The 25,787-nt window shown below is 44.3% G+C and overlaps 2 protein-coding genes across 2 annotated transcripts; one reads left to right on the top strand and one right to left on the bottom strand.

The window, feature by feature from the left end:
• Positions 1-11,080: 11,080 nt before the first annotated feature.
• Positions 11,081-15,590, top strand: LOC100838932 (transcription factor BHLH062). The gene is made up of 5 exons (XM_010239269.3): positions 11,081-11,312; positions 11,973-12,062; positions 13,286-13,401; positions 14,341-14,468; positions 14,893-15,590. Exons 2-5 carry the CDS (start codon positions 11,989-11,991, stop codon positions 15,391-15,393), a joined length of 819 nt encoding a protein of 272 aa, XP_010237571.1. The 5' UTR covers positions 11,081-11,312; positions 11,973-11,988; the 3' UTR covers positions 15,394-15,590.
• Positions 15,591-15,758: 168 nt separating this feature from the next.
• On the bottom strand, positions 15,759-18,725 carry LOC100839239 (probable methyltransferase PMT2). Its single transcript, XM_014902979.2, has 5 exons — positions 18,418-18,725; positions 17,135-18,324; positions 16,678-17,049; positions 16,469-16,546; positions 15,759-16,379 (listed from the first exon to the last, which is right to left on the bottom strand). Exons 2-5 carry the CDS (start codon positions 18,304-18,306, stop codon positions 16,109-16,111), a joined length of 1,893 nt encoding a protein of 630 aa, XP_014758465.1. The 5' UTR covers positions 18,307-18,324; positions 18,418-18,725; the 3' UTR covers positions 15,759-16,108.
• Positions 18,726-25,787: the final 7,062 nt, after the last annotated feature.

Genomic DNA, 25,787 nt, shown 5'->3' on the forward strand with positions numbered 1-25,787 from the left:
ACATGCACTCACAAAAATCGCTTGCTTATCTCTTGTATGGTCCTAAAAATATCAAAAACATTTAATACTTCATATAGATAAGTGTTTTTCATATTACTAAAATATGTAACAGTCTATCTTTGTCGGGAGATATAGAGAGAGTTGGCAATTCTGTCACGCGTGTTGTTCATATGTTGCTCTCGTCGTGTGAAATTGAAACGTCCTCGCCAAGCAAGGGTGTAACTCGTTCACCTCCAGGCATGTAGTTTTCATCTGCATCACATTTGTCAAACTCTTTATCGCATAGTTTGCTATTTCTGATAAAATTGTGAAGCGCCATGCAAGAATTAATAATTATCGTTTGACTCGCGATCTTGTACTGCGGCACATCCCTTAGAATGCGCCATTTCTGTTTCAAGACACCAAATGAGGGATCAATCACATTCCGAAGAGAAGAGCGAGCATGATTGAACACCTCTAACTTCCCAGTCGGTGGACGTCGATTCCGAAATTCCGGAAGATGATAAGTTTGGCCTTTAAAAGGAGCTAGATATCCCGGAAGATGATACGTTTGGCCTTTAAAAGGAGCTAGATATCCCTTCTGGTTTGGATAACCGGAATCAACAAGGTAGTACGTACCTACATCCATGGGACAAAAATTATTAGCCACACGTACATAATAAAATAATAAATTGGTATTGCATAGGTAATAAACATATAAATTACCTTCAGGAGGCGAGGGATAAGTACTCGCATACTTGTCCATACTATAATTAAAAATCCGTGTGGCATGTGCAGACCCTGCCCAGCCGGCGACAACAAAGGTAAATCTCATGTCAAAATCACATACTGCCAACACATTTTGACTTGTGTAACCATGTCGTCCTGTGTAGTTCACTGTCTGACTAGCAGGAACAATAACGGGGATGTGTGATCTGTCAATCGCACCAATGCAACCATTGAAGTGAGGCCAAAAACGTTTATCTCTAATTTTTGGATGCACGGATGTGAATGTAGGATCTGTTGGTTTAATGATGTCTCCTCCCAATGAATTCAGACATTCCAAGACATGCTTGAACTTCCTGTGAATTGTTTCGGTTGAGCGAACAAAGCGATCCTCGGCTTGGATAAATGTTTGAGGACCCCCAAGCATCCACAAGCACATGCCAAGACATTCTATCGAAGCCATCTCTCTTGTTGACCGCAAATTATAGTTACTCACTAGAAGATCGTGCAAGCGCATGAAAACATCCGGGTACATTCTAAACATCTTGTAGCAAGATTTTGGACGCTGTAATTTCTCCATCACCCATTCATGGCCAGTTTGCACTGCAATTCTCCTAGGTTTCTTATTCAAATATGTGTCACTGTAGTGAGTAGCCATCTGGCCCAACATGGCAACACCATAAGTTAACTGATGCAAAACAACATAGAATTTCATTATTTGTAAATGATGCAAAATAACAGCACATACCATTATCCGATAATACAAATAGTACGTTCACACAAACAACACATACCATTATCCAATAACTCAACACTTAATCTAACATAAAAATTACATATCATGTGCCCTCTCAAGCCAATCAAACCTTCCTTCCTTGGTCTGCACCGAAGCAAACATCTCTCTGTACTCAGGCTTCATAAAAAGCATGCTAGAAGAGAAAAATAGAGGAGTCCCTTCCTCCACTCCGCATTGTCGAACCATCTCCATTGCCTCCAACATACTAGGGGCGGTTGAAGGTGGAGTCCTATTGGTGGTAGTGGCCTCAGCAGTAACACATATCGCATCAGTAGCCTTCTTGTACATCGAAAAAATGGGTTCTTCTCTTCCATTGCTGCGAAATCATCATGAGAGGACTTCTTTCGCTTCCCGGTCTTTTTTTGCATAGGCACATCATCTTCATCGGTATCATCAGCAACAAGATCAACAATATTAGATGGTACTTCTCCAGGAATAGCGAATGTAGCACCGGTGCCATGACGACCATCAAACATGATATCCATCTCATCCAAATTGGCCAGTCCACCATTCCTATACCTTGCATGATCTGGATATTTTTGAAAATTTTACAAGTAACAATGAGTTAGCATAACAGAAGCAAACTTAAAAAAAATAGTACAAATAAAAAATTACCTCAATGTGAGTGTTCCACCAATCGCTCGAAGCATCAACTGTATTCAGCTTGTTATCCCACTCAAGTCCAGATGCAGCAATTTTCAGTTCTTTCCATTGAGTGTAATCCTTTTTTAGTGCATCCCATCTATTCTTAAATTGCTTCTTCACATAACTTTTCTTGGTAATAGTAAATAAATTATCCTTAAGGTTCTTATAGCCCTTTGAACTCAAGAACGGCCCTGGCCTGTTGCCAAGTTGAACCTCCTTTGCACATACCTCACAAAAGATTCTAGTATGGTATGCGTCCCAAACTGCCTTCTCCATCTATTGCATTGACCCATCCGTTAGCAAAAATATATTTACATGGTTGCAACATAATTACAACGCATCATACAACAAGCACCCGACAACATTAGCGGCATTATCTAGTAACATCAATACAAGAGTATTATGACCACCGTCAACAAATTAACAACGACAACATCACAGAAGTACCATTATAGCCAAAAATTATCAACAAATACTACCAATCAAAGCACAACCAAGCATACAAAATTAGAGAAAAACATGCCGGCTTGGTCCGGAGGAGACGAGGACGACAAGAACGAAGGGGGCGCTGGGGGCGGCGGCATGAGGTCAGGCCACGGCGGGGGCAGGCGGGCGCCGGAGAGAGATGCAGACGGCTTGGTCTGGAGAGAGAGATACAGACGTGGAGGCAGGCGGGGCGTCGGGGAGGGAGTGCATCGGCGGGAGGGAGCGCAACGTCGGGAGAACGCCGGGCCAGGAGGGCGTCAGGCCAGCAGCGACTGGGAGGGCAGGCGGGGGCGGGAGGATGCGAGGCACGTGGGGGTAGGAGGGGTGCCGGGGAAGGAGTGCGGCGGGAGACCCTGCTTGATGGAGATGGGATCGATCGAGGGGGAGATGGAGAGATATTTCACGGGCTAGTAGAGACGAGAGAGAAATAACGGGCTGAATTCATTTTAGCGGTGGCATATGCCTGGTAATTTCTATCAAGTTCCAGTGGACATCAGACGTGGGTTTTCAAGAAGCCCGAGAAGTGCCTCGTGCACGTGCTTTGTTCAATATAACTAAAAGCAGCTTTGGGCTTTGGTGAGAAAGTGGATCCAAATTCGTTGTTTGGTTGAGCTTCAGCTTTTTTTTATTGAAAGCTGCTCTGAAAGCCCAAACAAACGGATCATAAGTAGTTCCCACCACATACATCTTTCTTACCTTTCCACAAGAAGCCATGACATATCTTCTCGATCCCCACAATGGTCTTCATAGGTAGATCGAGAGACATCAAGGCGTAGACCAGCATGGCTGAGAGTCACCCTGTGTAAAACCGAACCGGAAACCGGAAGAAATTAACCGAAACCGAACCAAAAATTCGGTTTTCCCGGTTTTCGGTTCCGGTTAGGCAAACAGCTAACCGGATCGGATTCGGTTTTTTCGTTTAAACCGAAAAAAGCCGAAGGGATATAAAACTCATCGTGTGATAGGTAACCGGTGAACTGCATTGTCCCAAAGGTTTGTACTGCGCTTGAATTGCTTGCTGGTTGTGAGTTCGAGTCACTCCGCCAGCAATATTTTGTGTGATTTTTACCGGCCGGTTGGGCTGGCTATAGGGCATATGGGTCGAATCTGAGGAAATTTGATTTGGACTTAAAGCAAATAGGCCAGACGGCCAGCCCAGCTGCGGACGCACTGACGCAGTGCATTTTTTTTTCAGGGAAGCAAATATGTCTGTAAAAATTTACCTGTCTTTCAAAAATTCATGTCAACTTTGGTTAATTTGTATATAACCGAAACCGAACCGTAATTTTATACGTAACCGTATTAAGCGAAGTATGCAAACCGTATTAACCGAAAAACCGAACCGAAAAACCGAACGCACACCCTGAGTTGAGAGGATCGATCTAACAAGAGTGAGCCAACCACCAAGGGTAAGCATTGGTGCCGACCACATCCTGGAGTTTGTTCGCCACTTTATCCACCATAGGGAAAGCTGGGATGCGGTCGGTTTGCGAAGCCCAAACGGTAACTCCAAGTAGGTGCAAGAAAACGGTTTCACCGCACAACCTTGTGTTCCACTCACCAACTGGTCGTGCTCATCCAAGCAATGGATCAAATGTGCCGAGGTCTTTTGGAAGTTGACATGAAGCCCGGAAACCACAGCAGCCCGCAACTCCCTCTCAACAGGTTGCATGAAGATCACGGCATCGTCCGCAAAGAAGGATGCACGCTGAGAGAGCAGACGTGCGGCAAGATGCTCAAAGAGGCCAAACGACTCCGCCTTCTTCAAAACCCAGTTCAACACATCAATGACCAGGATGAACTACATTGGCGACAGAGGATCACCTTGTCGCAGTCCACGCCTGTGCTCAATCGACCCACCGGGAACTCCTTTGATCAACAGACGTGTCGATGCTGAGCCAAGTACAGCACCAACCCACGATAGCCACTTGTTGCCAAACCCCAACCACCGTAGAACATCAAAGAGGATGGACTAGTGGACGGAATCAACCGCCTTCGTGATGTCTAACTTCAGAAGGACTACCGGACGTCACAAAGCGGATAACCTCCTGGCTGTGCCTTGCACCAAGAGGAAGTTATCGTGTAGGCAGCGACCCCGGATGAAGGCTCCTTGATGGGACCCCACAAGTCTCAGAAGCTCTGGGCTGAGACGGTTAGCCAAGACCTTGGAGACCAACTCCCCCACACCATGGATAAGACTAATAGGGCGATAGTCACGTATCGACGTCACGTCCTGCTTCTTGGGAGGAAGACAAATATAGGCTTGGTTGACCGCGTCGAAGCCATGAGCATCAAGTGCATGGAATGCCCGAAAACAGTCCATGATGTCATCCAAAATGATATGCCAACATGTAGAGGCCATCCTCATGTAGAGGCCATCGGGTCACTCCCTTATGTTTACATGTCCTAAAGAACTACTTTCTCCGTTGCAAAACACAACTCATATAGATTTGTGCACTTGGACCAAAGCAGCTCTCGTTTTTAGTGCTTGACCATTCATATTGGATTAATAGTAAATGGATGTGAGTAGTTATTGGCTGGGTGCGGGTACCAAGAGAAAAATGAGGTGTGTTGTGGAACAAATGAGAAAAATCTATATGAATTGTGTTTTGGAATGAAAGGAGTACTTCCTCCGATCCATAATAAGTGTCACAGATTTAGTAGAACTTTGTACTAAGTAGTACAAAATCTCAGACACTTATTATGGATGAGGGAGTATTTATTTAGAACATTAAAACCAGACATCCTATAAGACCTCTCATGTTGTTTCTAGCCATTAGGTGGACAGTTCATAACATTCAACCATAGTTTTAAATAACCGGTTAAATCATTTAGCGGCAGCCTAATCCAGAAGCTATACGTGCTATAGCGATGTTATAGCGGTGCTAAGACATTTTTAAAAATCATACAAAAGTATCAACAAATGAGGCATTATATGATAAAAAAAAATTCTCTTCCTTGACATCAGTAGGAACTTCTAGACACTTAGAAACACCACTTGTAATACCAGCAAGGTGGTACCTAACGCTAGTAATGCCAGGAGTGCATATATTGGGACAATAGCAACATTTAATATGATGTTTTTGCTCAAATCTAGAAAACTACAATGAGCTAAGGCACTGCTTGAGATGCGATAGAATTTTAGGCAGCGCTTGTGCCAAAAGCCCAAAAGGAATTGTCAGAGGGGCAGCTTAGTGTGCTAACGATCCCAAAATATAACGCTATAGCGTGATTAGCGGTGCTAGTAGCGTTTTTTCTTAGGTTAGCGCGCTAACGATCCCAAAACTACGTAGCTTTAGCGGGAGCACTCTCCAAACGTTATAGCGCGCTATTTAAAACTATACATTCAACGCAACACAATCCCACAATATGGACCAAATATACTAAGGTTTCACATTCCTATGAAACAAAATCGGTGGCCAGTGGTTGACTAAGTTTTTTTCCCATGGAAAAACGAAATCCATTAAGCGCCAAACTTCCTTTCATATGTCCTGACGGGATGCTATTCAATTCGGTGGCCAGTGATTACTTGGCTCTTCTCCAGCAGAAAACCCAAAACTCATCAAGTGTACGTCACACTACCCGCTAACCAGGTCCTAGGCCATGGATTTGTTATTGTTATAGGAATTTTGATGGCCACCGGTTAATAGTTGGGGATTCTCTCACCTACATGAAACGCAAAACTCATTTAGTAGATCATCAACAATAATTTTTTTATTAGGCAATCATTTAGCCCTCGAGAAGCTCACGGCCTCATGCAGTACGATCCAATCATCAAAACTCGGGAAAAAAAAGTTCGATACAATCACCCGAGCCACAAGAAAGAACCGATAACCAACACAATGAAAGAATTGCTTCTGACTTATCACTCAAGCAGAGGCCCAAATATCTTTAGAACAATTAAGAATCACATTTTCATTATTAACAAACATCCCCTCCTGCTTTACTGAAAAGTAGATACATCATTTCATTAACTTGAACTCTTCCTTCCATTCTATTGTTCAAATTGACAGATCGACAACGCACACCATTTGGATCTAGTTATAACAAATAACAAGTATATGTTTGTTGAACTGTAGATAGTGTGTTTGTTTGTCGAAAGCGTAACTTTTTCGATTTTGTCCAATTTGCTTGGGTTCCCTTGTTATTTCAAGGAGCAAGGTAGCTACTGGTCGATTTTTGAATGTTCCATCCAGATCGTAATTGAAACTTCGATGAGCCAGATGAGGAAGCTTTAAAGCAGATCAAGATGTATCTAATGTGAGCATAATTCAACAATTTTTTATACAGATTGAAATGCATGGATAACAAATACCTATCTTAGCTAAGTGAAATATGATTAAGACTTAAGGGACAAACCAAGCCAACAAAACATGTAGTACAAATCTATCTGGACAACATGTAAATGTATCGTATCACAGAGGCTCAATGTGTAATGGACTTGTTCGGACAACGGTAAGTCGCCTGACACAGGAATGAGTAACTGCTTCGGCCCACTCGTTTCAGGCCATTTATTTCAGGCCCTGTGTTTCATGGATAGAGCAAATGTTATGTTTCCCCAAAGAAGAGAGCAAATGCTAAGTTTGGCAATTAGGTGGGTTTCAATTCGTAGCATCTAAAATTATATTTTATTTTTGAATCGGTAATGAAGAGGATTTGAAGCGGAAGTAGCTCAATTAGTAGAGTTGCTTTCATTAGGTACGGGGTTCGATTCCTCCCATATCCAATTGATTTTTGTTTTACCTTTTATGTTAATTTTAAAATCCGGTTTAATTTAAAATTAAATAAAGGGGATGTAGCTCAATTGGTAGAGTGAATGTCCTGCTTTCATTAGGTATAGGGTTCAATTCTTCGCATCTCCTAATGATTTTCATAGTATTATTTTTTTACTTTTATGTTTATATTCAAATAATGGGACGTAGCTCAATCGGTAGAGCAAATGCAACAGTTCTATTAGGTATGGGTTCCTCACATCTCCAATTAATTTTCATATTATATTTACTTTTTATGTTCATATTAAAAATTACTTTATAATTTGATAAAAAGGGATGCAGCTCGATTGTTAGAGCAATCGCAGCGCTTGTGTTAGGTACGGGGTTTGATTCCTCGCATCTCCAATTGATTTTCATATTATTTTTACTTTTATGTTCATACTCAAAATTACTTTATAAATTAATAAAAAAGGGTTGGTGGAGCAATTGCAGCGTTGTGTTAGGCACAGGTTCGATTCCTCGCATATCTAGTTAATTTTCATGTTATTTTTACTTTCATGTTTACATTAAAAATTACTTTTTAATTAATTAAAAAGGGGATGTAGCTCAATTGGTAGAGCAATTGCAGCGCTTGTGTTAGGTACGGGGTTCGATTCCTTGCATCTCCAATTACTTTTTTAGTATTTTTACTTTTTATGTTTACATTAAAAAATAATCTAATTTATTATATTACATAAATTGGTAGAGCAATAAACATGTAATTTGGGAAGTGACGTTTATTTGAGTTTTTTTTTAGTGAATCACACGGTCTTTTATTAATAAATTGAAATAGGTACAACTGATTCATCCGAAGGCTTGGACAGCCAAACGAAACGACCGTGATCAAGGGATAAAACACTCTTAACTAGATTGTGGGCATCTATATTCGAAGCTCTCCCTTCATGGACAAAACAAACATCTTGGAACTCCTGGCTCCTAACTCCAATCTCACGAAGAATTGCTTCAATAATTCCTTTGATCACCACCGATGCATCAGAAGCAATATATACCTTCTGCAGTTGGAGATCCTTTGCCAATGCGAGCGCTTCGCAGCAAGCCAGAGCTTCAAGGGTGGGAGGGTCAGTCATAGCGTCGAAAACCCTAGCGGATGAACCATGATACTGCCCCTTGCCATCGCGGCAGACAACCGCAGACGCGCCCTTGTTCTGTACTTTGGCCACACCACCATCGACATTAAATTTGAAGAAACCAGGCAGGGGCGGCACCCAACGCGGAGCCAACGGCGTGCAGATGTGCGGCCTCACCTGTGAGGCAATACGAGCCACCTGAAGCTCCGACATCAACTTCATCACAAAGCCATGGATTGTAACTGGACTCTGGTAGATGGACTCATGGACGATCTTACGACGAGCAGACCATATAGCCCATAATGTCAGTAAGATCTCGACGAACTCGGCATTCAAAACAGTCTCCATGAGGTGAAATAACCACTCCTTTGCGCTAGGGCAAGCCGAGACACACAGATGCTCTGTAAGTTCTTCATTAGCGAGAGCCCACACACACCGTGACATAGTGCAGTCAACAAGCGAATGGCGCCACGAATCAGTCGTTGTTTTGCAGATTGGGCAAAGCGACGATACAGTCATATGACGATGGTGACGAACATCCTCAGTCGGCAGAGAGTGTTGAGCTAACCTCCATGCAAAAACACATACTCCCTCCGTCCAACAAAAGATGTTTCAAGTTTGTCGAAATTTGAATGTATCTAGACATGAGTTAGTGTATAGATGCATTCAAATTTAATCAAAATTGAGACATCTTTTGTTGGACAGAGGAATACTTTAGATGGCACTTTTGCCTTCCATAGCTTTGTCCATGCTTTCTCCGACTGGGTAGAGCTCGTGGCAGGCCTCTGCTCCAACCGATCCTCCCTCACTTTTTTAGTGGCAACAATCAACTTATAGCAAGAACGAACAGAGAAAGTACCCGTGCTCTCAAAGTGCCAAGCCCAATAATCACCGTAATTAACTGTGCTTAGAGGTATGGTGCGAATAGACTCCACATCCATCGGGAGGAAAACACGTTCCAGCTGCTGCAAGTCCCAAGCCCTTTCAGTTTCATTGATCAGTTCTGAAACAAAAGTCGGAGAGTCATGCAAACCTGCAGTATAAGGTGATATGCGATCATCCCGCGGGATCCAGTTATGGTCCCAAATCAACGTTGATTTACCATCACCTATTCTGCGGATCAGGCCGAGTTTAAGCACTCCACATCCTTCGACCACGGCACGCCAGATCTGAGATGGCCGAGGCCCAAGCTGAGCATTAAGCAAACTGCAGTCAGGGAAATAAATAGATTTGAGAATCCTTCCACTCAAAGTATTAGGACTCGTAAGTAGTCGCCATGCTTGTCTTGCGAGCAAAGCCAGATTGAACAATTCGATATCTCTGAAACCAAGTCCGCCCATATATTTCGGCATAGTCATTGTCTCCCATGAGACCCAATGAGTCTTGCGCTTGCCATTCTTGCTTCCCCTTGCTTCCCCACCAGAACCTTCTAATCATCGAATTAATCTTCAATCACAATCCCCTGAGAAGCTTAAAATTTGGTTTATTTAAAATTAAATAAAGGGGATGTAGCTCAAGGTAGAGGAATGCCCTGCTTTCATTAGGTACAGGGTTCAATTCTTCGCATCTCCTATTGATTTTCATAGTATTACTTTTTTACTTTTATGTTTATATTCAAATAATGGGATGTAGCTCAATCGGTAGAGCAAATGCAACAGTTCTGTTAGGTATGGGTTCCTCACATCTCCAATTAATTTTCATATTATATTTACTTTTTATGTTCATATTAAAAATTACTTTATAATTTAATAAAAATGGATGTAACTCAATTGGTAGAGCAATCGCAGCGCTTGTGTTAGGTACGGGGTTCGATTCCTCGCATCTCCAATTTTTCATATATTTTTACTTTTATGTTTATACTCAAAATTACTTTATAAATAAATAAAAAAGGGGTTTAATTCCTCGCATCTCCAATTGATTTTCGTATTATTTTTACTTTTATGTTCATACTCAAAATTACTTTATAAATAAATAAATAAAGGGTTGGTGGAGCACTTGCAGCGTTTGTGTTAGGCACATGTTCGATTCCTCGCATATTTAGTTAATTTTCATATTATTTTTACTTTCATGTTTACATTAAAAATCACTCCCTCCGTTTCATAATTCTTGTCGAAATATTACATGTATCTAGACACTTTTTGAAATAAATACATCCATTTGAGACAAGAATTATGAAACGGAGGAAGTACTTTTTAATTAATTAAAAAGGGGATGTAGCTCAATTGGTAGAGCAATCGCAACGCTTGTGTTAGGTTCGGGGTTTGATTCCTCCATCTCCAATTACTTTTTGTACTATTTTTACTTTTTATGTTACATTAACAAATAATCTACTTTATTATATTACATAAATTGGTAGAGCAATAAACATGTAATTTGGGAAGTGACGTTTATTTGAGAAAACTGAGAAAACCGGTTTGTCTCCGCCCCGCCCCGCCCAGCCCAGCCCGGCTGTTTAGCCCGGCCCGGCCCGGCCCGGGCACAAGGTCAAGGCCCACCACAGCTGCCAGCGAAGCATGGCACGAGCATTCCATTCCATCACCATCCCGATCCAACCGGCAGCCGATGGTCATCTCCCCGGAATCCCCGTGGGGTCCGACGGCGACGCGCACCGCCATGTGTCACCGCGCTGGCGCGTGCATCACACAGGTGTGCGGGCGTGGGTGGCCGCCACACGCCCGTCGCGTGCTCGCCTCCCTCCCCTTCCCTCTTCTCCTCCCCCAGTTAGGCGGCCCCCCAACCCCTTCCCGCTAGTAGCCCCACACGCCTCCACCCTCATCAGCGCGCCGCCCGCCCGGCAGGACAGGACAGTACCCCGGCGGAATCAAGATCCGCAAAACTGAGGTAGGCCAAGCAAAGCAAAGGTCGCCCCTTTGAGTCGTGAATTCATTCAGGTGGGGTTTGGTGGGAGGAGATCGTGTGGGTTTCTTTCGGTGGGCTTAGCTAGTTTGTCGAAAGGCTGGTTATACTTAAGGTGGCGCCGAGTATGGAGACGAGAGCTTGGTTTCTCCCGTGTTCTTGGGGTGTTGGTTGAGATTCATTGGGGTGGTCTGGGCCTAGCGTACCATGAACAGCTCGTGATGAATTCTGTTTGTGCGGATTATAGGGCTGACTCATGGAGTCGTGGTATCATGGGTGTGATTGATAGTAGTATCATTTCTTTGAAGCTAGTTATTGGTATGGAAGTATGAATCCAGATAGGCTTGTGTTATTGACTTAAATCTTTCTCCAAATGAAATTTGTTATCTTGGTGGTATTATATGCAGCTCCTAATCTCCTATTCATTACCTCCTGTAAATAAAAATCTGTAATTTCCTATGTTCCACTCCCTTGCTTGCGGTGCTCCTATGTTCCACTTCGTTGCTTGCGGTGGTAAAAGTGCAGTTCTTGATGGTACTACGAGCACTTGATTCTTATCTTGAGTTACATTAGCTGGCTTTCTTGCTACCTTGGTTTGGAGTTCTACCTCTTTTAGTAACACTAATAAACATTTATGTGATGCAGGAACCAGAATCTTGGGATGGTGGCTGACACGGAGAGCTCAGATTCACCGTCTGGCAGCTCAAATTCAGCTGCCGAGAAGCGTGTTGATGGGTTGGTCTCTAATTACTTATATTATTGTATCTAATTTTGTAGCAGTGGTCTGTTTCGCTTTGTCACTTTGGACCCAATATTATACTCATCGTAATTTCTAAATAGATATTTCAAAAGCTTAAGAAGTTGCGACACTGAGACTAATCCAGTACTTAATAGGCTGAAACTTGCATAGTTTGTGACAAACTTCCTAGCTCAATCCAGTTCTCCTCTTTATGCTTATTTTTTGGTAACCATAAAGCTACATGCTGAGTAGTTCTGTTTTCAAACGTAGTTGTTTCTTTACCCAATAAAGGATCAAGTGACATGTTATCACTTGTTACTACCATTTAGCTTAGCCATATTCGACTCTAATTTTCACCTGATTACTTTGACAAGTCATTCAAGTCATTTGCATCTCCATCATGTAGGGGCTGGAAGTTGTTTTCTGTAATTTGTTTTGGATTCTGTTATCTGAACCGAAAACCAGCTTTAATAGAAAAATGTTATTAAGTACAAATTAAATTATAAACGGATAAATCCAAGAGATCAAAATTTTCTATACATACAAGCATAAATGGAAGAACTCCTTTAGAACTGAAGACTATCTTTACTCCTATATAGATATCTGGTGGTGGCAGTCTGCCCACCTACACCACATGTAGATTTGGCATAAACAGTTGAAATGTGAGTGGCTATGTTATTCTGATTTGGCATGAACGACACAAAGATCTTAAGCATATAGTGTAGCTTTTCAGTATGTACCAACACATGGGTATTATGCTAGTTTATGAAATAGGACAAGAAAGTAACCGCTGGGTTCTGCAGTTTAGCCCTTGCCCCTTTATCTTGTGATCAGTTGTTTGAACGCTGGGAGCAGTACTCACTACACAGTACTCACCATGTAAACTTGCAGTTGGGAACCTTTTGTATGAAACTGTAGGGTTTGTTGCATGGAAATCTGGTCTAAGTGAATCTCTACCATGAGTTGCTAATAATGTGGTTATTGAATGCTTTGTGCTACTCTTTTTTATTAAAACATCTTTCAGAATTCAGAGTTACAGTTGCTTAGCAGTAGTCTTTACCTCTTTGGCAATTACTTGAAGTTAGTCTATATTTGTACATTTGAACCTTCATATTTGTAATCAGTGATCCATTATTTTCACATGTTTATTTCCTCTAATGATCTCACTTGCTGCAACTATGTTTTTTTCTTCTTCTTACTGAATATTTGTGTTCTGCAGGTTTCTCGACAGAAGATCCCAGGAAAAAGCTCCAAAGAAAAACCATAAGGCTGAACGGGAGAAACTTAAGCGTGACCAGTTGAATGACCTTTTTGTTGAGCTCAGCAGTATGCTAGGTTAGTGAACTACAGTGCATAATCGATAAATGGCTATATCTGTAATAGATTCAATTTGATCTTCTGAGATATTTGCCAGTTATTGCACATAGAGTCCTTCATTCTGTTCCTTCCACTTGAAGTCATTTGTCTTTTTAGTCACTCAATGGTAGCAACTTGCAAGCAATACAATATATTTAGATCCTGAGAGGATGAAGGTATACCTTAAAATTAGTTTATATCTTCCTTTACTAGCGTCATGCGTATCCGATGCGCAGTGTGTGTGCACCCGTTCATAGTATTGATGCAGCAACTGAGAGAGAGAGAGAGAGAGAGAGAGAGAGAGAGAGCATATGTTGATTTCTTGATTTAATTATTCGCTGCTGTCTCCTAAGCATTGCACGGGGTGCATACAGGAAGAGCATCTTCCTGTTTTCTTTCGGGTGAAACTCATCTCATCATTTATCCTGGCAATCCTTTCTAGGATTCTAAAAGTCTATACAGGCCCCACTTTGTTGAAATTGCTAAATATTCCCATGAGAAGGGCTGGTTCCTGCTTTTTTCCAAGCCCACTTTTGAGTGGTCCACCACATGTTGCTCTGAGAACAATTATGAAGGGGAGAGTTGTCATTGATAACTTGTTCTTTAGCCCCTATAGAAGGTTATTAGTCATCATGAAAGTATCTGAAAGCCATTATTTGCATTGTCCTTTTTTTGGTCATCACATTACTGTATATGATGAATAAATCATGCCATGAATGATGAATAGACCTTTTGTATGTAATTCATCCATTGGCGTCAGTCATGCTATCACTATGCAGTACTCACTAGGCCTATGGCTGCCTGTACAGTTTTGCATGCTTATTGTTATTGATTGTACAAGAAAGTCTACCACATATTATTATTCTTTTTTTGCGAGGACATATTATTATTCTAATGAACATAGTTCTGCTATTTCAGATCTCGATCGGCAAAATAGTGGAAAAGCTACAGTATTGGGTGATGCTGCTCGAGTACTACGAGATTTGCTTACTCAAGTAGAATCTCTTAGAAAGGAACAATCTGCTCTTCTAACTGAACGCCAATACGTGAGTTTTCAAAACTCAAGTGCCTTTATATGTTGTTATATGTTCCATGGATCCTTGTCTTTCCCGAACAGTCAAAATTATATGCCAAACTCCAAAGGGCAAAAGGGTCAATGAAACCTGTCAAACACAAACATGCCTTACAGGATTATGGCTTTCCTTGTTTACTATAAGGATGTACATCTAGCATTAGTTTTGCTTCTAAAAGGAAACAAAGTGTCTGTTGTACTTGTAGCCAATGACTTCACTGAACTGTATATGTGAAATGCGCTGACATGTAAAATTAATTGCCATTAGCATTACTTCTTTTTAATTGGAGGTTGCTATACAATATTGCCTCTTTTTTGTGTTATTAAACTTTTATGGTTGTTTCAGGTTACTTGCTTCATTGCCTTCACTGCTAAGCCTAATTTACACTTACTAACAGGTCGGTTCAGAGAAGAATGAGCTGCAGGACGAGAATACTACACTCAAAGCTCAAATAATGCAACTACAGGATGAGCTTCGTGCAAGGATGGGAAACAACAGCCTCAATCTAAGCAGTCTTGGAATGTCACATCCAGTAGCGAGCAACAGCACTAATTTAGCAACTCACCCCAGACCGCGTCATACATGGAGCAATGCTTCTAATTTAAGCACTCTGCCCATGGCGCACCCAATGAACACACCGTCTCTGTTGCAGAATCAGCATCCGCACTCTGTTGGTTCTGGTGAGGTTGCATCACGGCCACAGGAGCTCCAACTCTTCCCAGGGACATCGGCATCACTGGACCGAGAACGTTCACGACATAGAAGCAACCCAGCTACTTCTTCAAGCCTTGCTGATTCCATGCCTGGACAGCTTCGTCTCAGTCTTCCACGAGCATCACAAGGGGAGAGCAGCAGCAGTGGTGTGTCAGGAAATAGAAAAGAACGAAAAAATTGTTAGCCAATTGACAGTGTTAAAAAACGTTACTTGGTGATAACACCTCTCCTGTAAATACCAAGAGGCCACTCACCTTACTGTTTCAAACCAACTATAGTTGCTCTCTATTTGAAACATGTCTGGTTGTAGCCTTTAATCGAATAACGTACAATTATTTGGATATAATATTGTTACAGGGTAATCAAACTTGTAATCTAGAAGTCACTAGCCTGTGCGACGTATTTTCACCGAGGTTCTTAACTGTAAGATGGATCACTAGAATACCAAACAGTATAGATAGAGTTCTTTAGCTGGAAGAGGGATGATGTGATTTGATGGTTCTCATGCCTCCTACGTATCCTTTTGCTTTCCACTATCTGCCCATTATCTCACCCTTGTATGTTCCCCAGGTGTTCTTATTGATAACTGTTACAGTCTTCACAATTGAGAAAATATCAACAAATGCAAATTGTGAGTGTAATAACACATTTCTGAAATCTGTTACACTCAGGCAGAAATGCTAAGTCCAATTGTTCATTCTACTTTCTGAAAAAAAAAAGAATTGTCCATCCTACGAAATGTAATACTCCTAGAAGAAATGCACCTGTTCATGACCCTGCTACCCTCTAAAAATCCCCACAATAACTTGAAGTAATCACATGCCTACCCCCAAATCCTGCTGCTCCCTGGTTGCCTCCTGAGTCCTGAACACCAGCCTCAGCTCGGCTCACTGACCATTTCATGCCTCCGAATCCTTTCCCTCCGAAGGGCCTCGCTTCTTCTCTTCTGAGACCTTATCGCTGTCGACGGTCCAATACCGCTTGACAGCGTAGAGCACCTTCTCTCGGATGTGCGGGCTGTCCTCATGGTTCGCCATCATCATCTTCCACCGCATACCGGTCGCCACCCTCTGCACCTGCAGCAGCACGTCGACGTCGTCCCGGAGGATCACTGTGCCCTCGGGCCGCAGAATCCTATCCATCTCCAGCAGGATGTCCTCCATCTTGCACCTGCTCCACATTGATCCATCCATCATCAGATTTTCAGAAAGGAACACAACATTTGCAAGACTGGTCAGACATTTGAGTGAGTGACTAACCTGTCCCTGTAGAGGGTGAAGACTCCATTGGCATGGATGAGGTCATATGTCCTTGGGTAAGTGGAGAATGCTTCACACCTGAAGAAGAAGAAGAAGAAGAAGAAGGAGAAGAACTCCATAAACAAAATTCACCGTTTATCTGCATGATGCTTCAGTCTTGAAGCCAAGGCGGGAAATGGGAAGAATGGCATGGCACCGAGCTTAATCACCAGTCATGGTAGATGCCGATGAGGCCCCTCTCATAGATCACGCCAAGGGTGGCGAACTCAGCGGCAGTGGGCACGACATTCATGACCCACGACTTGGGCGAGAAGACGGCCGCCGCGAAGCCGCCCACGCCGGCGTTCATGTCCATGATGTTCCGGTACCGCTCCGAGTCCAGCCTGTAGTTCACCTTCCTGTACGCCCTGACATGCTTCTCCCACTGCCGGTTCTCCTCCTCGTACGACTCGGCGGTGTACCCCGGCACGGCCCCGGCGGCTATCCGCGGCGGGAGGGCCTTCAGCCGCGCCGGGAACGGCTCCAGCTGGCCTCCGATGGCCGCCGTGGTCGGCGTCACACACGTCTCTATATTCTTGTACCTGGACGCAAGAATGGGTGATCAACGGTCAGGATGGAATGTTGGCCGTTGACTTTTCAATCGGACGGTGATGGATGCATTATTACCAGACGTCGTCGGGGTTGGGCGTGTCGCAGAGCCGGACGTTGGCTGGCCGGTCCGGGCATGGCGCCGCCGTGTCGAGCCGCTTCCGCCAGACGCCGATCTCGTCCATCTCGGCGACCTTCTCCCAGCACAACATCCTCGCGTACTCCTCGATCCTCGCCTGCTCCCCAGCAAGATCCTCCTCCGTCCTCTCCCATTTCCTGTAATTCGCCTTCCAGTTGATCGGCGGGCCGGAGAGAACCCAGTAACCCCCGGGCCGGAGCACTCGGTCCACCTCCATCATGTACATCCCGCCATTGCCGGCCCAGGGAATCAGGCACCGGGAGCAGTGCGCCATGTCGAACGCCGACGCCGGGAACGGCAGCTTGACTGACCCCAGAACGCCGATGAACGCCGGAACCCCACGCTCCAGCGCGAACTGCACCTGCGCCTCGTGGGAGTCCCTGGGCGCGAAGGACATGGCGACCACGCCCCGGGAGTCGAGGTAGGCGCCCAGGCTGGCGACGCCACATCCCGTGTCGAGGACGGTGCGGACGGCGCCGGAGGGGAAGGGGATGGCTGTGGCGAGCTGGTCGATGTAGGCGTCGGCGCCGCGGGGGAACTGGGTGCCGCCGCCGGGGAAGCGGAGCACGGCGCCCTCGTAGCGGACCCAGTTCTGGACCGCCTTCTCCACCGTGAGGCTCTTGTAGGGCGCGTTGGCGTAGGGCACCAGGTCCCGGCTCTTGGGCCACGGGAACGGCGTCACGTACCCGGACGGCGCCGGGATGAGGCACCGGAGGCGGGCGGAGGATTCCTCGGGGCCGGGGCAGTGGCGCTCGCGGTAGGCCATGTTCTTGCGGGGGAACTTCATGGCGCGGTCCTGGTCGTGGCACGGGGTGTAGTCGGAGAGGGAGGCGGGGCAGGGAGGGAAGGGCGGTAATGGCGGAGCGGCGGCGGTGGAATTGGGGGAGGTGTGGTGGGTGTCGAAGCTGAGGTTGGAGGAAGGGGTGGAGGAGGAAATGGAGCAGGGGGCGGCGGTTTGGTGGGTGATGGCGACGGCGATGCGGTCGCCCTTGCCGTAGCCGCTGCGCTGCCAGGCGCCCAGGATGTAGAAGAAGCAGCACAGGACCACGGCGGCCACTATGGCCACCGGGCTCCGCGCCTTGGACTCGCCCGAGTTGCCCTTGATCGCCATGCCTCAGGGATCGAAAGCCTGCGACATGTCAAGAACGGATTAAATATAATCGATCGATCGAGCAAGGGAAGAAAGGTGAGTGATCAATCGAATCGAAGTGGCGAAGCGAACCTTGATTATGGTATGGTACGATCAAGCCGTAGTTTTTAGAGGATCACTCAAAATGTGAGGTGGAGTGATGAATTTGGGACAGTGCGGTAGCATCTGATCAGAGTTGCGGGAGAGAGGAGGAGATGTGGTTAGTGTTTGTTCGGAATGCACAACAGAAGAGGAGGAAGAAGCGGATCTTGGGATCACAGAAGAGAAGAGGCGTGAGATAAAGGAGGCCGGCAGATACAGAAATTTAGGAGCATGCAAATGCAGTAGTATACTCAAGTCGAGAATCATTTTTTTAAAACAAATGAAGCAGAGTAAAAAGTATTCCTGGTCCTAATATTGTTACGAAGGTTCCAAGTTGTTCCAATTTGTTTGAAAATGCATATTTAGGTCCCTAATTTATTTAAGTTGTGCTGCGTTACACCTAAGCTGACCACTTGTGTGAAATGCTTGCATGCAGATTATGCAAAAGAGCCCCTCGCTACCGCACAAACCTCATTCCCAATCATCATCCGTAGAGACCAACACTGACAGCCTTCCAATCCTCCTAGAATCACCACCTCCTCCGGGATGAGGTTTTTCGACCCTCTTTGACATGTGAATAGAACGCCCGTGCTGTTCCATAAAAAAAAAAGACTTGCCAAGTGCAGGAGAATTAATAAACACGACTGCCGATTAATTATAAGAAATATATTGTACAAATGAATAATTGTCTATATACCCCAGAACCAAACTTTTAAGCAGTTCACGAGTCTGGCTTATGTTTGGCTCGTATTGTTACATCTTGGATATTTGAAGACACACTCGTAGAGATACATAAAAATTCTATATAGATAATCATCAACTTTCCACATTTACAAATTTCGGGCTCTCTCTAAATTCAATTTCTGGCTTACAAGTCTCAATATATTCATCCGGCTATTTCAGCGTATCATCTGATTTCACACCCCTTCAGGCTTTAGAATCATAGGTTAACTAGATGAATTCCCCGCGCGTTGCCGCGGAAAAGCATGGTTAAAAGAAAGTCCATTGCATGACACTCTTAACATAAATTTAGTATTGCCGTGTAGTGGGTTTGAAACCTATGAATGCTTACAATTCAGAATGGAAATGAAATCCTTCGTTGGAAGTAGTTGGAACATGTTCACATAAACTTTAGTCGTCCTTCGGATATATGTTTGAACACCAAATTTCATTTGTCGTCAGATTATGGTATGCACATCATCACCAGCTTAACTCACATGTAGCTCTCTTCTTTGGTCATGGGTGTGACAACTTGATTTTTGCTCTCACCCAGTAGAGACCACAGTTCAGAAACTTATTGCAGCCTGAGACATTAGCAATCGGTTATGGTAAAAGTCAACTAATAAGTGTCAATTAGAAAATTTACTCCCATGGGAATATCATTATCTGCACATTTACATCTGCAAGATAGAAAATTAGCAGGACCTCAAATATGAAGCAATGTTCGACTGCTAAAAAAATACGCCGCAAAATTTCAATGTTTTAACTTTCTAAAATTTAAATTTTCTTTTCCGTCAAATGTTTTTTAAAACATTCTGAACTATGCTAAGCTGAATGAGAGTAACGAAGATGGAAAGAATATAAGTTTAAGTGAAAAGAACAGATGAATTTTCTTTGCGAAGAAAAAAAATAGATGAAATTGAAGGTACTAACCTCAATTTGTGAAGTACATTAAAAATGATACATGAACATGTGATGTTCTCGTCTTTGTAGTCCATATCTCCTGCAACATATGAGTAGCAGCAACGAAAAAAATATAGGTCTTGTGTACTAATGGAAACACCAAGCATTAGAGTCAAGAAGCTACGGCCTACAGAGACCTGCAGTAGAAATAAATGGAGCACAACATTGTTGAAGCCACAAGCTTGAACGTGTGAATCCTGCTAATCCTAGGCACGATAGTAAAATTGCATCAAACATGCCTAACCCCAATAGCAATCATATTGGGCTGATTGATGATTGCATCAAACACACTGAAATTGTAGCCTATCCACCAGGAACACCATCGCTTATGTCAGAAACCCCTCTAGCATGTAAAATCGAGTCGAGGACTGCGGAAACTCACCAGGTGCTCATATAAGCGATGGTGTTAATGGTGGCTTGTCATCATCACCATTTGCCTCCTCGACGCCATTGCCAGTGCAGGGGCTGCCGGTGCACCGTAGAAGGCGACATGGTGAGGCGGACATGCACCTGCCTGTACGCAGCGGCCTGCTAGGGTGGAGGCACCTGGTCCCACATCTATGGCGAGTGAGGCCCCTGGTGCTGCTGAGGGGGCACGCAGTGCTGCAGCGGCGGCATGGACGACGGGATGGTGCCCCACGTCGCCTGTTGAGGCGACGCCGGGCTGAGGCTGGGGCATCACGGCGACGGGCGAATCCTAGAGACGGGGCAGTGACAGAGGAGGAGGGGGCAGGCCTTTAAAGGGAACAGTGGAACATGACTGATTGGTCGGTTCGGGAGAGTATCCGACGTGGCGACGGATTAGATGCTGCCGATGAATGTGGGAAGTAAATGAACGTTCGGTAGAGAAGAAGAGGAAACGGCAACGTTTGGGAGAATAAAAGGTGCGTGCTGGAAGGCCCATGAGAACGGTCTGGTGGACGTGGTGGGCTGAAAACTTGGGCCAGATTCTTGGGTGGGCTGTGAACTTGGTAGATTCGTGATTCTAGCGAAGCCTCATGCGGGAACGGGAGTCCGGGACGACGTTGTATGGCTGAAAAACTCGTACGAAAAGGGGTGACATGGTTTAGAAATTAAAAATTAGATACAAATGCTGACGTGGATTTTTTTGAGAGAATGATGATGTGGATAGGCTGCTTGTTTAGTTTGCTAAATTAACTGCACTTAGTGGGGTTCAACTTTATAGAGTTTATAAATTTGTGAATACACTCCAATAGAGTGAGACGATTATTCTAATTATGCAAAAGCTTTCGACCAAGACGGTTACTTATGGCAACACATTTTGCACTTGGTGACTAAGTTGGCCCGGACCACTCAATATGAGGTGTGATTTGGTTACATGCTCTGTTATGCCGTAAGAGAATCCGGCAAGCGGGATCGACCTCGACTCTTCTCCGTACGGCGTAGCCATTTCAGCGTTCACCAACATCTCATCTTGTGATACCCTAAATGCTGAGACGTACTCCATGTTCCCATGGTTCCATGGAGAAAGAGGGAGGAGATCTGCAGGGAGGGAGGAGGGTCGATGGGGTAGAGAATCAGGGAGCTTCGGTATGGTGGGTTTTAAACGGGAGACCGAGAGAGTCAGGGGAGGCGGAACGGATCGGAAAGAAGGTGAGCCAGGGCTACCTTAATTGCACGTGAAACATGGCTACAGTAACCACAACGACAGGAAAGGCGCTGAGAGATTGAGGATTCCTACGCAATATATATTGCTTTTGTCCTCTATACACCATTGGTTTGGCTGGCATGCATCTATAAGCTGCAAAGGCATGCGTAGCATGACTATCCATGCAGGTACGTGTGACCCATACATAGTTCTGTTGGCTTCACCGTGTTTTCACAACATCAGCATTTTAGATGCCCAATTAATTCTTGTGTATCAACTGTCAAATTAGCAAGGTTCTAGCTATTGCACTCAGAAATTTGTTTTCCGAATCGCTACAGTACTCAGAATTTTTGTTTTCGGAATCGCCACTGGCATTCATAAAAGCTTCAGGCCCAGGATTCGAGATAGATTCTGTACCACCAAACCCAGAGGTAATTAGCACGCTGGCACTTTGTTTAAGCGGAAACCACAACATTTATGATGTGTCAGAGATCTTGCTCCTTTTCTCATCCGACGGAATCGGACCCCTGGTGCAGTGGTACCATTGATCTGGCATGTATTGCATGATTATCCATGAATGTGGTGGCCTATACATGTTCTGTTAGTTTCACCATGCATGTTTTCGCAACATCACCGAGTCCTGACCGAACCTCGATTATGGTATGACCGAACAAGCTGAAGCAGAATGTGCGTGTGTGCAGATAGATGGACAAACTTAAATTGGGAGCATGCAAATGCAACTGAAACGGAAGCTACAGATACAATAGAAGTATAAGTACTTGAGGAACTTTAGTTTATACCTATATAAATCCACTAGTTGCACTTTGAAATATGTTTTTGAAGAAAACTTGCACACTGAAGTTCTGAACACACGGGAATAACCGGCCAGTGCCCTCATGCTTGGTTGCACCGGGTTTCGGAGTGTGCATCAGATTTTTGTGTTTGCTGATTACCGCGCGGAGGATTTATAGGACTATTATGTACCAATCCTGCAGAGCGGCGAGCAGCAGCATCTGGGACGCAGGGACGGGCGTGGGCAGTGGGCTGAGATCGGGTGGTGACTATGGGCTGATCGATCGGGCCATCGGGGTCGGGGTCTTGGGATATGCTGCAGAAGTCGTCAAGTTGGGGTGGTGGACTTAGGGCCGCAAAAAATGTGACTCTCAACGTACCTTTGTTCAACCAAATGAATTAAAATTTTAAAATCACACAGCGTTTTGATTGGCACGCTGATGGGTAGAAGGCCGTCGACGGTGTTGGCCCTAGTAGACAACAAGCCCATCCACCAGCTCTGCAGCTACGACACAGCCGCAGGAGCCATGGAAGAGCTCCTCGCCGAGGACAGCCTGATCTCACATCCTAGAGTGAACGGCACGGCAACGATCAAGGCGGTGGTGTTAGAATTTGGTGTTGGTGGGCCTGATCATCCCAAACCCAAGTTTTAATAAATTCTAAAAATTTCAAAAACCCATTCATGAAGTGGGATGAGGGGAGTGGGAATGGGAATAGTTCCACCTTGCTAGTTTGGACTGAGTGAGACCAACATATAAGGGATGTTGCTTCTCACCTATTGAGCAAGTGAGCAAGGGAAATCTCCACGCGCGCTCCTCCTCCTCCGCTCGCCTTGTCACGACGCGACGCGCGCGCACCGCGTTTCGTGGATCGAGTTCGAGTTCGAGCCGGGCTTCTTATCATTTCGCCACGCGAGCGAGGTATTTTTGGAATCTGTTACGGACGCATGCAGATTTTGTGAAGTCGGTTTAGGCTGTGAACACACGGAATCTCGTGATGCAACATTTTTTGAGAATATTTTTCCTATGAAAGATATACATAGCATTGCTAGAATTTCTTTTGAAATATTACCTGAGTCTAGCATACCTGAATCTAATACATCTGATAATGAATCTGAACATTCTGAGGATGATGTTGAGAAGGATGACAATGAAGCTCCTTCCAGGAGTAAGAGACGAAGGATTGCAAAATCCTTCGGTGATGACTTCGTTGTGTACCTTGTGGAGGATACTCCCAAAACCATTGCAGAGACATATACATCTCCGGATGCAGATAACTGGAAAGAAGCTGTCCAGAGTGAGATGGATTCCATTCTTTCTAATGGGACTTGGGAGCTATCTGAGCGACCCCACGGTTGCAAGCCAGTAGGCTGCAAGTGGGTGTTCAAGAAGAAGCTAAGGCCTGACAGTACTATTGAAAAGTATAAGCACGACCTGTGGCGAAATGCTACACTCAGAAAGAAGGCAAAAATTACTTTGACACCTATTCACCCGTTGCTAGACTTGCTACCATTCGAGTACTACTATCCCTGGCTACCTCCTATGGTCTTGTCGTTCATCAAATGGACGTAAAGACAACTTTTCTTAACGGAGGGTTGGAAGAGGAAATTTACATGGAACATCCAGATGGATTTGTGGTAAAGGGTGAAGAGAGAAAAGGTGTGCAAGTTACTAAAATCTTTGTATGGACTAAAACAAGCACCTAAGCAATGGCAGGAGAAGTTTGGCAGAACTTTAACTTCTGCAGGCTTTGTCATTAATGAGGTTGATAGATGTGTGTACTATCGCCATGGTGGGGGCGAAGGTGTTATTTTGTGTTTGTACGTGGATGATATTCTGATTTTTGGTACAAACATAAAAGTGATAAATGAGGTCAAGTCCTTTCTGTCAAATTGCTTTGATATGAAAGATCTGGGAGAGCCTGATGTTATTCTTAACATTAAGCTGGTTAAAGATGAGAGTGGAATTATTTTATTGCAATCCCACTATGTTGAGAAGGTATTGAGTCGCTTCGGTTTTACTGACAGCAAACCTTCACCAACACCGTATGACCCCAGCGTGATACTCAGAAAGAAGAACAATGGAGAAGGGAAAGATCAATTGAGATACTCTCAAATAATCGGTTCCCTTATGTACTTAGCTAGCACTACGATGCCTGATATCTCTTTTGCTGTGAGAAAATTGAGTAGGTTTACGTCAAACCCGGTTGTAGATCATTTGTGTGTACTAGAAAGGATATTGCGCTATCTAAAAGGTACGATGAGTTACGAAATACATTATTCAGGGCATCCGGCTGTGCTTGAGGGATATTGTGATTTGAACTGGATCTCTGAAGCAGATGATCTCTACGTCACAACCGGGTATGCCTTCATACTTGGTGGTGGTGTAGTATCATGGAGATCTTGCAAACAGACCATATTGACGAGGTCAACTATGGTAGCAGAGCTTGCTGCTTTAGATACAGCCACCTTTGACGCAGAATGGCTGAGAGATCTTTTGATGGACTTGCCGGTGGTTGAAAAACCAGTGCCGACTATTCTGATGAACCGTGATAATCAAACGGTTATTACTAAAGTAAACAGTTCAAAGGATAACGCGAAGTCATCAAAACACGTGAGGAGACGTGTGCAGTCTGTCAAGAAATTGAAAAACTCTGGAGTGATAATTGTTACATATATTCAAACAGAGAAAAACCTGGCAGATCCCTTTACCAAGGGACTATCATGTAATGTGATAGAGAGTGCATCGAGGGAGATGGGGTTGAGACCTATGAACGCTGTGCCATAGTGGTAACCCAACCTATGTGATCGGAGATCCCGTGAAGTAGGATCTGTGAAGAGCGAAGCTATCGGTATAACAGAGGAGAGTATGTTATAACCCTCTATATGTGAAGATGTGCGACTCTCAAATGCCGTAAGGCAAGTTGGCGACTCTCAAATTGCTGTAATTTGACTGTGACTGAAATCTATTTCACGCCAGCTTGCAATTCAAGGCTTAGTCCATTGTGAATGTGGATGGATGTAACTTAAAGTTCTAGACAGAAGTTCAACTTAACAGTCTCTGCTGAAACACTAGTATATAAACAAGTAGCGAGAACAGGTAAATCTCTAAATGGGTATTTGAGATCCGGTGGGGGATTGTTAGAATTTGGTGTTGGTGGGTCTGATCAGTCCAAGCCGAAGTTTTAATAAATTCTGAAAATCTCAAAAGCCCATTCATGAAATGGGATGAGAAGAGTGGGAATGAGAATAGTCCCACCTTGCTAGTTTAGAGTGAGT

This window comes from Brachypodium distachyon, chromosome 4 (assembly GCF_000005505.3).
Source record: "Brachypodium distachyon strain Bd21 chromosome 4, Brachypodium_distachyon_v3.0, whole genome shotgun sequence".
NCBI classification, from domain to species: domain Eukaryota; kingdom Viridiplantae; phylum Streptophyta; class Magnoliopsida; order Poales; family Poaceae; genus Brachypodium; species Brachypodium distachyon.

Coding starts and splice junctions, on each gene's coding strand:
- LOC100839239 (XM_014902979.2), bottom strand. CDS start 18,306: ATGGCGATCAAGGGCAACTCGGGCGAGTCCAAGGCGCGGAGCCCGGTG. Junction 17,050..17,134: donor CCCAACCCCGACGACGTCTG/GTAATAATGCAT, acceptor TCTTGCGTCCAG/GTACAAGAATATAGAGACGT. Junction 16,547..16,677: donor ATCGGCATCTACCATGACTG/GTGATTAAGCTC, acceptor CTTCTTCTTCAG/GTGTGAAGCATTCTCCACTT.
- LOC100838932 (XM_010239269.3), top strand. CDS start 11,989: ATGGTGGCTGACACGGAGAGCTCAGATTCACCGTCTGGCAGCTCAAAT. Junction 12,063..13,285: donor GCCGAGAAGCGTGTTGATGG/GTTGGTCTCTAA, acceptor TGTGTTCTGCAG/GTTTCTCGACAGAAGATCCC. Junction 13,402..14,340: donor TGAGCTCAGCAGTATGCTAG/GTTAGTGAACTA, acceptor CTGCTATTTCAG/ATCTCGATCGGCAAAATAGT.